The sequence below is a fragment of the Prunus avium genome, chromosome 6, assembly GCF_965620075.1.
Source record: "Prunus avium chromosome 6, drPruAviu1.hap1.1, whole genome shotgun sequence".
NCBI lineage: Eukaryota > Viridiplantae > Streptophyta > Magnoliopsida > Rosales > Rosaceae > Prunus > Prunus avium.
This window is the reverse complement of record NC_142289.1, coordinates 730274-747465: the sequence shown is the minus strand read 5'-3', so window position 1 is coordinate 747465 and position 17192 is coordinate 730274. Positions and strand designations below refer to the sequence as shown.

Genomic DNA, 17192 nt, shown 5'->3' with positions numbered 1-17192 from the left:
CCGGATGAACAATACCGGTTCCAATTTCGGGTTAAGCTCAGAACCGGGCCGAACCGGATCGCGCCCAGCCCTACTTAGGACTCACAAGTCTCGAATCATAAATGAAAAATAAGTTTAATGAAAATGAAATACACCTCAGCCGACGACCAATTTGTCTCATCACCATCTCCGGCTCCGGTGACTCCTCCTCCACGACGGAGCTAGCTTACTTCATGGTTGAATTTTATTTATTATATATATATATATATATTGTTTTATGATATTAATTTATCTTTGTCCAAGGTGGACTTTGGGCTCTGGGATTTGGGATGCAAACTGTGGGCGATCCCAACAAGAATGAAGAGCTACCCATGACATGACATGTAGTATGTACGTGTGACTCTTTCCGTACGCAGAAATTAAAAGGGAAATCCAATTCAAATCGTATATCTTCAAGCTTAAGGAGTTGGCAAAACAATTAGAATTAGGCATTAGACGAGACGACAGGTGTCCTTTGACCGTTTGACATGTGTTCATTGAGTGTCGTGTGCAACAGCAACAGCCACGATATTGTTTTACACATGTCAACAGCCCACTTCTCCTCCTAACTAAGTAGGATGTGCATCTCATGTGCCTCTCAATTTCCCATCAAACAGATGCCACAACACAACGCTACACTGGGCAGCAGCCACCTGCGGCTCAAAAAATTTATTATAGGTCACTGTGCCAGCCATATCTTCTTCTTCCTCACTTCACCAAACCAAGGCCTTCTTATTGCCTTAACATGGAAAAGGTAGGGAAGAAAGCTACAGCACGCATGGGGCGCTCAAGAAAAGGGTGCATGAAAGGGAAAGGAGGGCCAGAGAACGCACTGTGCAGCTTCAGGGGAGTGAGGCAGAGGACTTGGGGGAAATGGGTGGCTGAGATTCGAGAGCCCAATCGTGGGGCTCGGCTTTGGCTGGGCACTTTCAACACCTCAACAGAGGCAGCTCTTGCTTATGATGAAGCAGCTCGAAAGCTATACGGTTCCTCTGCCAAGCTCAACTTGCCAGATCACAAACCATCATCATCATCATCATCTGCAAATTCAAGTTGTTCAAGCACTAAGTCCACCTCTGATCAGTATAATATGAAGGGTGGATTAAGTGGAGATGGTTGTGGTAAGTTAGGTGGTGAAGCTTGTTCAGATTCATTAATATTTGGAGGTTGGAGTATTGGAGATGATTTGTGGGAGAGTACTACTACTACTGGTGGTGCTAGTACTGGGACTAATAGTCCTGTATTGAGCAGTTGGGCTGGAGTTTGTGGTGAAAAGGATTTCCTAGAGATGAATGACATAGGAGCTGATGTTATGAAGGGGGGAGGAGATGAATTCATAAATTGGGATGCTTTGGGACCTCCATCATCATGGACCTAATAGTATTGCTGCTAATAACTTGTACATAGCCTTAGACCCATGTAGGAATAGGAAGCCTTTTTATTTTTTATTTTTTTTTGGTTGGGCTCTGTTTCCATCTCTGTTATCTTTCATGTTAGTGGATCAAAAAATAATGTCTGTCTCTATTTCTTTTCTTCTATTTTTTATTGCCTACTTGAGGCCCATAGTGTGTGAGCTTTGTATGTAACAGGGGCCTGAAAGTTATATATAATTTGTGCCCCAAAAAGGATGAGGAAAGCCTTCATGCGCACTCAAAAGCAAACCAAAAGCCCCAACATTTTAATCACTTTTATTTTTTATTTTCTGTTTGTTGATTGAAGTGCAGCAGGCAGGCACATAGAATTATAAAAAGATTCAACTCTCAGATTTCAGAACAGAATTTGGTAGTCTTTTCCATCATTCATGTCACAATCGTTTTCCCTTGTCGTTGTCGTTGTGTTATTAGTGTTAAAACAACAATCATTTGCGCATCCATACCATGCTTTTCCTCTGATGATCAAAACCTGAAGACAGACACAACTTTCACATTCAGAGAAAGAGTTGTGAGCTGACTGAGTACCAGTGAAAACTGTTAATAATATCTACCTGGCTTCCAAAAGTTAAGAAAAAAAATTAATAAAATATACTGCAGGTGGGGAACTAGAAAGTTATTATTTACAATCAAGGATATAAATTTTATACTCCTTTGTAAATTGTACTTGGTGGGAATTTAAGAGCCTGAAAAGATTGGTATGGTTATACCACTTTGGGAATTTGTGGGAAATGTCAGTTTCTTGGCCAGTTGGTTGTTTTTCTAATTAAGCCAAGCCACGTGAAGGGTTTTGTTGCAGAAGAAGCTGGGGTCATTGCAGCAGATAATAGTATCACATAGAAGCTTCCCAAACTCTTCAGGAATCTGTTATCATTTACTCGGCTAAGAAAATCGGTTGCAATCTTTGATTCACCAACTGTGACAAGATATTTATTTATTTTGCTGGCACATATAATCTCTAGCCTTTGATCTGCTGCTTCTTCCTCTTCATTAAGAAATAAGCAGCTTTTGTAGGAGCTGACAGATAAGTGCTTTGGCAATTGGCAGTTTAACTTGAAAAACAAAATGGGGATGCTGCGTTTAGTCCTGTTGTTATGTGAGAGACACTTGAGAGACAGACTGTATCAGATTGACGTTATTGCTAAGAGGAACATATAAACCCCCATTTATGCTCCATCATTATCAATCAATCACACACAGACTCAGTCCTTAATAATTAATCCTGTCAAATGCTGAAACAAATATTTCTTATCTCTCAAAAATCTTAATCAGATGGGATGGCTTGAACCCCAACCCCAAATCCCTTTCTTTTTAAAGGAGCTTTCATGTTGTTGGTCACATGAGAAGGATCTGGGGTTTAAAAAAGCTTATTGCTAATGAAGGGTTTTTTCTGTTAGTAAAAAAAGGCATAATATTTTGACATATAATTTTAATGCGCATTGAGGTAGCATATGAAATGCCTCTTGGAAGTAGTTAGATCACACCCCCACCTTATTTATTTTGGTCACATGGCTTATTAATCTGTTGCCTTTTGTCTGTCCCCCCCCCCCCCCCCCCCCCCCTCTTACCAATATTTACCAATATGGGGCATTTCCTCTGTAAGACAAGGCTAAACGTGCATCACACACTTGCCGTATATAGCTGGGATGGGAATTGAGAGGGCTGACTCATTATATCTGTTAAACTAATCATATTTCTGCACATGGCAAATTGCATGCAATCTATAAAACCTACCAACCAAGCATTGAAGCATTAGATAAACAAATAAGTTTACAGAGTTTAAACTGTCTCCAAAGAGTTTAGGCATGCAATATATTCCATGATTTAGGGGAGCTCAAATGGTTATGATGACCTTCACCAGATGAGAGTTCAGCCTTCAAACCAAGAAAAGATAAAATGCAGAACAAGAAAGAGAGAGTAAATCATCTTAAATTGCTTGTGATGTAATACAATACAACAGCTCACAGAGATGACTGAAAGCTGAAAGAATTCTACAATTATTATATATGCTTCAAAATTTAATTTAATTTAATTTGACATGGATGTAACTGAAAAAAAATCTGTATCACCGTCACTCCGCCCGAAAAAAAAGCTGGTTTATTAAAGCTGTAAGAAGTAGGTGGAAACCTAGCAAGCAAGGATTGACTGCAAAGTTGAAAAGTCTAACCCAAAATTCAATTGTTCAATCTTTTTTTTAACTTTGTGTAACATTATGGTGTTGAAAAGTAAGTATTATATTTAACCAAATAATGCAGTACTTGCAATGCTGAAATTTGTCAGCTTTACCAAAATGAGGAACACAAGAATGAATGCAGTGCAAAGTAAGTTGGCAATGTATCACAACTAAAGGTCATAGTGGATATACAACTCACTACTGGCTAGTGGCTGCCCAAATAATTCCCCGTTTAATCTACTGGAACTACCAGAGCTACTAGCTTTTGTTAATGGTGGTCCTATACTTTAATCTGCTGGTGGTAGAGCACGCCATTAATATGGTGCCAAACATTGAAAGCAGGAGCAATATATAAAGCAAGCAAGCTCTTATTCACTTACCAGTGGAATAAAACTAGAGTACTTAGAGTGAGAACAACAGATAGAGCTAGCTGGTTGTGAGATTTCTTAAAGAGTTAGAGCCATTTCATCTCATCATGCATAGCATTTTTGCTTCTTGGGTAGTTATCCTAGGCCTGCTCGGTGCTTGTGCTAGCCGTCGAGCTGAGGCACGGGCATTCTTTGTTTTCGGAGATTCTCTGGTGGACAATGGCAACAATGACTACTTGGCCACCACTGCCCGGGCAGACTCTTACCCTTATGGCATAGATTATCCAACTCACAGACCCACCGGCCGTTTTTCTAATGGCCTTAACATACCAGACATTATCAGTAGGGCTCTTACTTTTTTGTTTTTTTTGTTTTTTTGGTAGTTATTATATACTGTAACATATTTGCAATATGTATTTTCAGGTGAGCAACTTGGCTCAGAACCCACATTGCCATACTTGAGCCCTCAACTCACTGGACAAAACCTACTTGTCGGTGCCAACTTTGCTTCTGCTGGGATTGGAATTCTCAATGACACTGGCATCCAGTTTGTAAGTCCTCTTTTTAACCCTCTTATAGCAATGTCCAATTAAAGTATACATTCGATTTAGGTTTAGTTTTTTCACATTACCATAAATAATGAAGAAGCAGAGTATCTAATTAGCAATGTCCAAAATTGGCAGCTCAATATAATCCGAATCTACAAGCAATTGGAATATTTCGAGCAATACCAGACAAGGGTGGCTGCCCTAGTTGGACCTGAACAAACTCAACGACTTGTTAACCAAGCACTTGTTCTTATTACCCTTGGTGGCAATGATTTTGTCAACAACTACTACTTGGTGCCCTTCTCTGCTAGATCTCGCCAATTCTCTCTGCCAGACTATGTTGTGTACATCATTTCCGAGTATCGCAAAGTTTTAGCGGTAACTACTGTGCTACTTCCTTTTTAAATGTTGTGTACATTCTTGAGCCTGTCTTTAACACTTAACTAAATAATGTGACGAGATAGATAAACTCAAGAGAGAGTGTATACGACCGAAAATTCTCTCCATTTTTCCCATTTTCATTATTTCTGTTATTGATGCACTCACTATATACGCAAGGTGTTACAGTAACACCATCCATACGCACACATAGAGAATTGGTGTAGGATAGCCAAGGAGTAATGTTGATGTGACCCAAGGCAACCAGGGAGTTATTGGAAGATACGCTTGGTTGGTGAGACCAGCAAGCCTTGTGACATTTTCATTAATGCCTTTGCCCAAATGCACTTATGACCACTCTCTGCCTGCATTAAAGTTGTTTGGGAGACAAATTTATTAGCAGAGATTTTTCAACTTTGTTAAGACCTAACAATCTTTATCAATCAAGTTAAAACATTTCCTCATCTCATTTGTCGATCATTTGAAGTATGTTATGCATGTTGTAAAACTATTGATGAATTTCCGCACGTGATTAATTTGAAGCTCAATTAGAACGATGCATGCTTTAATGTAATGTAATGTTTTTGTTTTTGTTTTTTCACAATGCAGAGGCTATATGAATTAGGAGCTCGGAGGGTTTTGGTGACAGGAACAGGACCACTAGGGTGTGTTCCTGCGGAGTTGGCTCAGCACAGCAGAGCCGGTGAATGCTCGGTTGAGCTGCAGCGAGCTGCTTCTTTGTTCAACCCACAACTCGTCCAAATGATCAATGGGCTCAACAGCCAGCTTGGCTCAGATGTCTTTGTTGCTGCAAATGCATATGAAATGCACATGGATTTTATTTCTGACCCTCAAGCTTATGGTACGCCCAAATAATTTAGCTGGCAAACTTATAAGCACAAAGTGGGTTGGTTGGGCCAAGACAGTGCACGAGTTCAATATCCCTCTCTCCGTAGATTAGATATTAGAATAGTTTAGAATATAATTTCGGAAAAAAAAAACTAGGAAAATTAAAAGAAAATTACAAACATACCCTAAACTAAACATGATCTGGTGTTACTTTTTGCAGGATTTGTGACTTCAAAGATAGCATGCTGTGGGCAAGGGCCCTACAATGGGATTGGGCTGTGCACAATTGCCTCCAACTTGTGCCCAAACAGAGATTTGTACGCGTTTTGGGATCCATTCCATCCTTCTGAGAGGGCCAACAGAATCATTGCGCAGCAAATCCTGACAGGGTCCAACAAGTATATGAACCCAATGAATCTGAGTACTATTTTGGCCTTGGACTCTAGGACCTAGACCTGCAACTTCAAGTCTAGAAAGTTACTAGAACAACTACAAGGGGTGCCTCTTCTTTTTATTATTAAACTCTTATCATCATTTCGTCAACCAATCTGCCTTCATAAGTGATGTGATTTATTATTATTATTATTATTGTTATTATTGTTTTGACTTGTGTCTTTAAAAATTCTAGTGTAATATTATTGTAAGTTGGTTTGCCTATTTAATTCCAAGCTTCAAGTTTAGCTTTGCCTATTGACAATCCTAATTGACCATTTAAGGCCCAAAACATAAGCTTCCTGTCAAGCATTTCAGACCCAATAAAAATGTTTGTCTTGGGCCAGGCACAGAAAAAGGGCCGACCCGTTAAAGCTATGCATGAGAAAATTGGCCCAAGCTTTGGTGTGTGAAAGCTGTGGCAAATCTTCTGCTCAACACACTGAGCCCACTTGTTTAAAAAATAAAAATAAAAATAAAAACAAAAATGGCAAAGTACAAATTGTTTGTATTTGATACCTCTGGTCATCAAATGACAAACGTAGAACTAGAAATGCACACATTATTCCAGTCAAGTAATTGTATAGAAATTTACTATTGTTTTTAGTAATTATTTTTCCCATCACCACAATATGCAGGCAATAATAAATACGATGGGCCATAATTGTATTGCATAATTCAGAGTTGAGACAGCTGTGCAACTTGCTCTCTCAAATATAGAGTGAAATAAGCAAAAGAAAATTAAAGCAAAGCAAAGCTCAGGGAGGGAGGGACGACTTGACCAGATTCAGTCAGGTACGTATGAACACTGAAGAAGAAATAAATTGCTCTGGTCCAACAAGGGACAGATGTCAGTTTGATGTGAACTCATCTATCTCTTCAACGCCATTAACTTAGCCTCCAAATAGGATGCAGCATATGCTCCATTGTTCCTTTTCCAAACTAGCTACTCTTGGCATTTTACCTATAAAAAAAATAAACCTAATCGTAGCAAAGACGAAGAGAAGAAGAAGACAACAATATGATTCAAAAACATTGCTGCATTTGCAAATTAATGTGATCTGATTCCCTTGTTGTTAATGTTGGTCTTGGCACAATGGCATTTGAAGACAGGTAGTGCTAGGGTGCTGCTATAGGTGTAGGTATAGGTAGGTGGTGAATGGCATGAGTTTCACGAAAATGCTAGCTAGGGCATCTCTCACTCACTGGTGAGAAATTAAAGAGCCTCAAAAGTAGGTTTGAGAGAGAGAGAAAAAAAGAGATGAATAGTCATAAACTTGACAAGCCCTCGGGAAAGCTAAGGCCTTGTTAGTTAGTTGAACCGTTTCTTCAGCTAAAGTTAATTTGCGGTATGGTAGTTGGTATTATAATAAAGGCTGTCTTTTACTATTGTGTCTGTGTCTGTGTCTGTGTTTCATTTCATGTTACTCTCGAGTGCTCCAATAATGTTGAGGAGAAAGTCACATCTCAAGTCAATTACCTACGCTTTTGATTTGAATACTTTATTTTTTCATTCAGAATGATTAGCATTTAGCAGCAAGATGATTTAAAAGCTGTGATGTGAGAGTAGGTGGCTTGCAATTAAACCTCTACGAGCTTTATTGGCTTTGGCTGGATCATAATTGCGCATGTTTTTATGGCAATTAGTTTGTAAGGTGCGTCAAGAAATTAGGTCAATTTTTATGTTGAATTGGATCACATGCCTGCTGCTGCTGCTGGTAACTCTTTCTGAATCACATGCCTGCTTCATAAATAAATGGCTAACATCTTCAAGCTCATAAGTGATTAGCCACTGGAAGGGTGTTCACAATCAATCATTTACTGCGCCAAGTTTTGAACTGCGTCATTAATTTATGATGAAGTTGGTCAAAGGTTTAAGAAGGAATGTCATTCAAGAGCATGGAAATTTAGTCACAAACTACTACCTGCCCCATGTACTAGTCTGTAAAATTGGCTGTCATATGTTTAATTTGCAATTAGGTGGTGACTACTAGTGTTTCCAAATATCATCCAGGCTAATTTGAACTCATCCAGCACTGGATCTTTAGGCCAAGGTTGGAAAACTAATAACAACTGTAAAACTGGGTTCGACGTGACTTAAATTGCCACATAAAGTTTCAAATTTTGACTGTGGTTTTAGTAAATCTGCGCTGCATAAAACAGAGGTTGTATGGATCATACATCCAAGAGGGCTCCAGCCTGAACCAACTGACACCTATACTTGAATTTTGTTCACTTTTGAGTTCTGACATGGCAGTAAACTGGAAAGGCAAATTCGTGACCAAATTTACAAAAGCTTGGTTGAAAAACCATTTTCAATACATCACAAGAACACAAAGTAGATATTTCAAAGGCGCGCTTTGGTCATCAAATATCAAGCGTAGCCTGCCACAGCTACTTACGGCAATGCCATAATCGCAACTACCCAGACTGGGTTGCTTTTGTACAAAGTGGGCCCTGTTTTGCTTCAATTGACAAGCATCGCGACCTATATAACACCCCATGATCTATCAAACTTCCACATTGCCAAGCTCATCAGCATCATTGTTCAATCATAGACAAGATATAGTCTTTTTGTTCTGTTTTGTTACTTTCAAAACCAACGACTCCTCCATGGCATCGGCTAGCTCTTTGGCTTTGGGTTCATTGGCCATCTTTGGTCTGGCTATGGCACTGGGAACTTTGAGCTCCCAAGCTGAGGGTCGGGCCTTTTTTGTGTTTGGAGACTCACTTGTTGACAATGGCAACAACAACTACTTAGCCACCACTGCTCGCGCTGACTCTCCTCCTTATGGCATTGACTATCCAACTGGTCGACCCACTGGCCGTTTCTCCAATGGCTTCAACATCCCTGATTTTATCAGTTGGGTTTTCTTCCAATCCTGTTTTTCTTTATACACATATCTTTTTTTATTTATTATTAAACTGACTTAAGATGTGTGTATGAATATATTTACAGGCCAGCAACTTGGTGCAGACTCCACATTGCCATATTTGAGTCCAGAGCTCACTGGACAGAAGCTACTAGTTGGTGCCAACTTTGCCTCTGCTGGCATTGGCATCCTCAATGACACTGGAATTCAGTTTGTCAGTACTAATTACTTTTATGCAGTCTCAGTTTCTGAATGCTAGTTAGCTTTGATTGAGGTACTTAATTAAACTAATAATGTATGTTATGTGAAATTTTGGCAGGTAAACATAATAAGAATGTCCAGGCAATTGGAATACTTTCAACAATACCAGCAAAGGGTGAGTGCCCTCATCGGAACTCAACGCACCAAGCAGCTTGTGAATCAAGCACTTGTCCTCCTCACCGTCGGCGGCAACGACTTTGTGAACAACTACTATCTGGTGCCTTTCTCTGCAAGATCACGCCAGTATGATCTCCCAGATTATGTCAAATTCCTCATTTCCGAGCTCAAAAAACTTCTCTTGGTAGCCAATCCTAATTTCATCTTGTAACTTGTTGGGCAAGTCACACATCACTTTTAATGTCACCACCAAATTAATTAATTTAATGGTCTTGTGTGGTTTTTCAGAGAATGTATGACCTCGGAACACGAAGAGTTCTGGTGACAGGTACCGGGCCGCTAGGCTGCGTGCCGGCAGAATTGGCACAGCGAAGCAGGAACGGCGAGTGTTCAGCTGAGCTGCAAAGAGCAGCGTCTTTGTACAACCCTCAACTCGTTCAGTTGATAAAATCACTCAACAGCCAACTTGGTTCTGATGTCTTCATTGCTGCCAACACACAGCAGACGCGCAACGATTTCATAAGCAACCCTAGAGCATTTGGTAAATATTCATGATCATGGCCTAATCTAATAATATTAATTATAGTAAATTAAACTTAGACCCATAAAATTCATTTTAAATCACATACAACCCTTTCTTTTATTTTTCTATTTAAAATACCCAATTTTTTCAAATAATACCCGATGACTAGGATCCAACTAAGCAAGTTACCCAATATAACTTAAAATCTGATTTATTGTATTTTTTGGATTCCAAAACTACCCATATTTATAAGTTAATGTGTTATGGGGGGTGTAACTAAGAGCAAGTCCACCCCAAAGGGCAAAGGCAAGGCAAGGGCTGGCACTATTCATGTGAATAGTGGCAGCCTTGCCTTTTTTGGTTCCATCCCAAAAGGCTAGGGTAATGACAAATACTATTCACATGAGATATGAGGAGATGAATTTGTATAGAGTTTTTGGTGTGGGAAGTAAAGAATATGCCTAGGTATTTATTTTTAAAAATTCTGGATTTTTTGGTTGCTGACGTCATTATGACGTCAACATTACATCATTCTGCCCAGGCAGCAGCTCGGGTTGAATTTACCCGTGGGCTCGCCTGGGCTCATGGGACCCAGCTCTTGCTAGGGCTGGACCTTGCGCGCTGGAGGGAGTTTTGGGAGCCTAGGGGGCCTGTTGCCAGGGTAGGCCCTTAGCTCTGGACATGCTCTAATGACGCACGTTGAATTTGAAAAGATTTCCAAATGGTTGTAATGGATGTAGGAATTAATTTAGAAACTTATTTGAAATTAAATATTAAATTCAACATTAATGTATTAGTAATCTATAGGTGATTAACGTAGTTCATTTAATAAAAAAAATTATGTTGTTTTCCTTTTATGAATTATACGACTAGTAATCTATTTTATTATAGTTTTATGAATAATAGTGTACATTCTAATTATGTTGAAAAATAATTTGATAATCTATTTATTGTTTATTTTTTGATTTTTTTTTTTTAAATGAACCTATTTTTTCTCTAAATAATTTTGATGAATTATAATTTTGTTTGGACACAGGGTTTTCTACATCAAAGATTGCATGCTGCGGACAGGGACCGTACAATGGGTTAGGATTGTGCACGGTGGCCTCAAACTTGTGCCCAAACAGAGACCAATACGCTTTCTGGGATGCGTTTCACCCATCAGAAAAGGCAAACAAACTGATCGTTCAGAACATTTTGACAGGGTCTACCAAGTACATGGACCCCATGAATCTCAGCACCATCTTAGCTTTGGATTCCAGGACCTAAACGACATCTGAATTTGTCGTTCCATGATCCATTTGAATTGGAACTATATAATTTATGAGTGCTTCAATATCATTGATCCTAGATCTATATATGTAAAATGCTACCAAATGTTTGTGTGTGCTGGAATTTCAAGTAATTAAAACTGATGGAGCTTTCGAGTTTCCTTGTTTCTAGTTTGTAATGGTTGATGGGCAAGTACCAATGAGCCTTTAGTCATTAGTTTTTAAACTTGTGTGATCTTGGTGTTATTTCTAGCTATTTTAACATCTTTTTGCCTCCCCTATTTTCTTTTACACACTTTGGGCGCAACGAATATTCTATAAAGCACTTTGTGGTCAGGGGTAAGCCAAACTCTGAGTGGGGATTAATCCCACCCTTTGGGTGTGGGGACACCTCATGGTATTTACCAAAAATATTCTATAAAGCATCAATTCAAAAATTTCTTGCCCAAAAAAAAAAAAAAGAAGGAAGGACAATGCTTTAGCTATTTTTGGCTGAAATTGAATTGTCACATTTTTTAGGACTGGTCAAGAGCTTTGTTGGAGGAGTGGCTAGAAACATAGATTTTGGCTCCCAATGCTAGCTAGCTCAGCTCATCATCACTTTTTTGTGGTACTGAAAATGCAAGACCTAATTAACATGAAATCAGTGCCGCGGTCAAGATCATGATACCTCAATGAAGCTAAGTTAGGAGAAACGAAGCTCAATGATTTTAATATGTGCACAGGTTTTAAAATGAGCAGATTGTAGGGTAAAATACAAACAACTATCTATCCGAGATCTATTCTATAACACATCCCTTTGATCTCTTTGCAATTTTTTCAACTCTGCAGGTATATATTTGATCACACATATCTATTTGTTTGTTAACTTGTAGTTTTTTGTTTTGCATCAAATACAAAAAATCAAATAATACTTATACATCCTTTTATTTTTAATCAATTTAGTCCATAATTTGTATTAAATATATTAATTGCTTGGAATTGGAAGTTTGTAGTTACTGATGAATTAAACATAATTTGTGTGCATTTGCAAGTGACAGACAGTCATCAATAATCATCAATGGTTGTGCCCAAGTCCTTGCGTTCGTTGAGACTTTATATAAATGCTCGAAAGGAAAGAAACGGTCAACAAGAAAAGAAGCTGAGGGATCAACTATAAATGCTCAATAATCACTGTCTCTACAGTGGAGGAGATGCAAGCTGTAACGGTCCTGAAGAAAGCTAGAGGATGGCATGGCATAATAGTTCGATTTCTGTAGATGCTGGCACTGAAAGGGATGAAAAGGGCTTCATCCTTCGCATTGCGGAACGCCACAATATTCGAATTACTGAACCACCCAACCCGCAGAGGATGCAAGCTGAACAGGAAGCTGAAGAGGAAGCTAAAGAAGAAGGATGCTGTTCAGCTTCAGCTTCCTCTTCAGCGGGTTGGGTGGTTCAGTAATTCGAAGATAGATATAAACCTAACCAAAAAAGATAGGAAACGGACTTTTAGGATGCTGTTTCGGTTTTTAATCGTGGGTGGGTCTATTTCTATTAGATCATTAGGCAGTATTTATTTCGTCCTAGTCAGTCATTCCCTATCCCTATCTACTTGTTTATTTAGTTTTAATTTGTTAAACCCCTCCCTCGCTATCAATAATATATCAATATATCAATATATTAATCGTTGGTTTACTTGATATTATAAAAGAATTTTGGGTTCATATTAGATTAATTTAGTTTATCATTTGTATATAGATTAAAAATAAAATAAAAAAATCTGGAGGTAAGTAGAAGATGGTTATTGTGCTGTTGAATATAAATGCAAGTGTGGTTTAGTCAATGTTAGGACAATTAAGAGGTAACAATTCAAATTAGTTTCTGACTTAGCTGGTAAATGAATGTGTCAAAATCCCTGACCTCTCAATTGTTTTATATTTCTTGTATCCATCCAAGATTTATGAATTGTGCAACATAATATATATAGACAAATTCTATATTCAAAAAGAAAATAAAATTCGGCAAACTATCTATCTCATGAGTTAGTGATACTTTTTTTCTTTCTTTCTCAATCCCCTTTCCTATCTTTTTTGGTCGTAAAAGTCCGTTTTCCTATCGGGTAAAGAATTAAGAAGAAACAAAAATTCAATTAGACGCTGCTTTCTTGGCTTAGACGTGCTTATCCTTAGTAAAAACAAGGAAATATTATTATTATTAACATGCTATTTTTAATAGGATTGGGAATTTGACTTGCAACTGAACTGGATCACCAAAGGGTTTGGAGTTAGGACTTTGCCTCTTACCTACCTACCTACCTACAAGTTACAAGTAGAGGTGAGGTGCGCTTCTTGCTCTTTGCTTTGCAACACCATATATCTTTAGTATACAAAGGCAAAACCCCTGCCGCAGTCCTACATCATCAGACAGATTCATAACATGGAAAATCCATTCCCAGATGTAACCAAGGAAACAGTCCAAGACAAGGTATAATATTATTACCTACCTGGTTTTAATTTGCTACATAAATTTCAAAATTAGTTTATACTCACTCATTGCTCTTCTTGTGTTTTCTTTTGTTTTGTTTTAGGGCCAACTCATCTATTATTATAATTATACAGAGGAAGAGGATGCAAAGAGAAGGAAGACTACGACTAAGGGTGGGGGGCAAAAACACAACTGGATGATATCTATAGACCGAATTAGTCACTTACCTGATGAAATTCTTGTTAGTATATTGTCTCTATTGTCGCTCAAGGAAGCAGCAATTACTAGTATCCTTTCTAAGCGATGGCAGCACCTATGGGCGTCTACTGACACGCTTGACTTTGATTCCAAGTTGGATGTTGGTAACAATATTTGCTGCTTCAGACGCCTCACACCGGAGTTAAGACACAAGAAAAGCCGTAGATACGTCGATTGGGTGAGTCGTGTAATGGAACAACATCAAGGTCCAAACATGAAACGACTCAGGGCTTGTTTTTATCTTGATCGCTGTTTCACCACTTCCATTGACAGATGGATTCAAATTGCAATGACAAAGGGAGTTGAAATACTTGAGTTGGAGTTTTTTTTAGCAGACGGGGTCATTGACAAAGGTCACTATGCTTTTCCTTACAAAGTATTAGGTCTTGAAAAAGGACCTAATTGTTTTGGACACAATATTATTGGTTTTAAGTCGCTCAAAGTAGTTAATTTCAAACATGTTGACGTGGCTGAAGAAATTCTCGAGTATTTGTTGTCTAACTGTCCAGGTCTTGAACAGTTAACAGTGTATGCTTCCTCAAATTTGGCAAATCTAAGAGTTGTTGGTTCATCATCGGCTGCATTGAAGTACCTAGCGATAAAACATTGTTGTCGCCTCGAAAGCATTCAGATTCGTGAAGCAGCAAACCTTGTTTCCTTTATTTACCATGGAGGTTCGGTAAGCTTGCTTCTCAGTGATGTACCGTTGCTCACTGAAGTATCCATTGAAGAGGTTTACTGGGGTGTTGATTCGATAAGGGTTGTGTTGCCTCAACTTTCATGCTGTATTCTTTCTCAGCTAGAGATTCTCATGTTGGATATCACCCCAATGACACTGGTTAGTATATCTAGCTCGTCATGAACATGTGGTTTTTCTTCTTCTTTTCTTTTCTTAACTAATCCTTTGGGTTTCAGGACGACGATGGTTTTAGCCCACTTCAGAATCATGCATTTCCTATATTAGCAAATCTCAAGCAATTGGAATTAATAGTTGAAGCAGATTATTGCTGGTCTCTTCATCACTTAAGTTCTTTCATGATGGTATCTCCTTACTTGCAGAGACTTGTGTTGAAGGTATATATATATAACAAAATTTGGTATTTGTGTGCATTTTCAGTGGTTTTGTCAAACTTCTATTCATTCCGTTGCCAATTGTTCCAATTGTGAAGGAAGGAAAAAAAAAAGTGTAAACAGAAACTCAATTGTTCTTCCCTTGGTGCAGATGAATTTCGTAACATGGAGGCGACCAAAAGTAAAGACAGCTGCCAAATGCCCACATCCTTACCTCAGGGTAGTAGAAATAGTAGGGTATCGCGGCCGTGCATGTGCAGCTAAACATGTCATGTACCTAATGAAGAATGCTGTTTCACTGGAGAAAATTGTAATTGATCCTGTTCTCAACCATTCAACAGATAAGAGAGTTGAAGAAGTAAAAGAGGAAGTGTTTGCAAAATATCATGCTATGCAACATATTAAAAACAAAGTGCCATCTACAATTGAATTTGTATGTATTTAGTAGTTGCAGTGCAACAGAGACCAATATGCTTTCTGTGAATTTCAAGCTGTATAGGTATGTTTGGGTTAGGGTTCGTCATCGGGCAGGCCTAAATTTTTGGGCTCGAGTCGGGCTTGGGCCGGGGCTCGTCGGGCCTTTTTTTAATATAAAAAGTAAATGTCTTGTCTTTTTATTTTAATTTATTTTTATATTACTCAATTTACTTAAGTTTAAAATGTAAATAAGGAAGTACCTCTTATTCGGATTCAATTAAAAAATGCTAGAAATTCAAATTCCCAACAAAGTATAAGATACAATTTATACCAATATTAATACCTCAATAAGTCAATGTAAACTTTACACTAATCTATATTATTGTGCATCAAAATTTGACTACATACCGGACTACTCACTTCGCCCAGCGGGCCAAATGATGACCTCTAGTTTGCGTGTACTGGAATGTCTAGTACTTAAAATTGATCTGGTTTTCGAGTTACTTGTAGTTTGTAATGAGTGATGGGCAAGCCTTGAGGAGAGACTCCCTCTAACTCTCAATCCTTGAAACTTATTTTTTTCCCATTTTTCAAAAACAAATTCAAAGCTTACTGCTTTAAACATATGCAATTACAAGTTGCGATAATATTTACCATTGAGTCTTTGATCATTGGTATTAACTTGATCAAATTTGTTGATCTTGGTTTATTTCTAGCTATTTAAACATGTTGGTGTAGGTGGTGGCTTGATACAAGTCATGATGTGTAATTCCCATGTCGAAGAATACAACAATAATCTACAAGTTCAAATATAGGTGGTCCACTCATAATTGCATTGGGTTTTTAAAGTTAAATCCCGCACCTAGAGGTCCATTGGGCCTAACCCAACCCAAAGGATTAGACCTATGTGGTTAAGGTGGGAGCAATATCGTTCCATGATTTTAATAGGTAGTGGACTCCTATTGGGTATTGGACCATGACCCATCGTTTCAAAGAGAACAATGCCACGAGTCAAACTCGTGCTTCGTTGTGACATATGAGTTTTTTTTCCGGCCGTTTTACGCTGTTTAGTAGCCCAAAACAACATTTTAGTTTTTGAGCTAGTCTTTGGAAACTTTTGTTTTTTTGTTTTTCCATATTTGGATTCCTACAATTTCTAGGATTTGAGGTAGTATTTAAACCAACTTGCTAAGGGTTTAGGGTTGTTATCCCTATTATCATTATGGTGGATCACAAACTTTGATTATTTTAAACTAATCGTTTGCATGCCTTTCGTATTATCACGCTATGTCATGTAACATTAGATATTAGACCATGACTTTAATAAGAATCCAACGAGTCTTTATTTCTTACGTAAATTTACTAATCCAATCTTAAAAAGAAAAATTAAACGTTAAAGTGGAAAGAAATTAAATGCGCATAAGTCATCCTTAAAGTGGGACCTTGGTCTTTTTATTGGGTGCGCTTTATGGGATAAGAGAATTAAAATGGGTCGCATTCTTTGTCATTTTGTTGGATTAGAAGAAACTCATATATTTGGAGTCATTCTATAGTGAGAGCTTTATATATGGCCTTTATGTGCCGTTGGATTATGCTAACCAATTTAATCTAACGGCTAACCAATTTAATCTAACGGCTAACCAATTTGATTCAACGGTTAAGAGATATGGCCTCACCTAAGGGCCATATATAAAGCCCTCACTATTGAATTCTTGCATACATTTGTACATAGAATATAT

At 38.1% G+C, this 17192-nt stretch overlaps 4 protein-coding genes across 4 annotated transcripts; all 4 read left to right on the top strand.

The window, feature by feature from the left end:
• Window positions 1-594: 594 nt before the first annotated feature.
• LOC148293441 (uncharacterized) lies at window positions 595-1542 on the top strand. Its single transcript, XM_088255374.1, has one exon. It carries the CDS (start codon window positions 608-610, stop codon window positions 1394-1396), a length of 789 nt encoding a protein of 262 aa, XP_088111500.1. The 5' UTR covers window positions 595-607; the 3' UTR covers window positions 1397-1542.
• A 2446-nt stretch (window positions 1543-3988) lies between these two features.
• Window positions 3989-6449, top strand: LOC110745047 (GDSL esterase/lipase At5g33370). The gene is made up of 5 exons (XM_021945113.2): window positions 3989-4331; window positions 4413-4540; window positions 4673-4915; window positions 5525-5777; window positions 5985-6449. The coding sequence occupies exons 1-5, from the start codon at window positions 4097-4099 to the stop codon at window positions 6215-6217; spliced, it is 1092 nt and encodes a 363-aa protein (XP_021800805.1). The 5' UTR covers window positions 3989-4096; the 3' UTR covers window positions 6218-6449.
• Window positions 6450-8683: 2234 nt separating this feature from the next.
• On the top strand, window positions 8684-11476 carry LOC110745025 (GDSL esterase/lipase LTL1). Its single transcript, XM_021945076.2, has 5 exons — window positions 8684-9059; window positions 9156-9283; window positions 9389-9631; window positions 9736-9988; window positions 11007-11476. Exons 1-5 carry the CDS (start codon window positions 8699-8701, stop codon window positions 11237-11239), a joined length of 1218 nt encoding a protein of 405 aa, XP_021800768.2. The 5' UTR covers window positions 8684-8698; the 3' UTR covers window positions 11240-11476.
• A 2102-nt stretch (window positions 11477-13578) lies between these two features.
• Window positions 13579-15547, top strand: LOC110745043 (F-box/FBD/LRR-repeat protein At5g56420-like). Its single transcript, XM_021945109.2, has 4 exons — window positions 13579-13707; window positions 13811-14803; window positions 14881-15039; window positions 15188-15547. The coding sequence occupies exons 1-4, from the start codon at window positions 13660-13662 to the stop codon at window positions 15479-15481; spliced, it is 1494 nt and encodes a 497-aa protein (XP_021800801.1). The 5' UTR covers window positions 13579-13659; the 3' UTR covers window positions 15482-15547.
• The last annotated feature ends 1645 nt before the right edge of the window (window positions 15548-17192 follow it).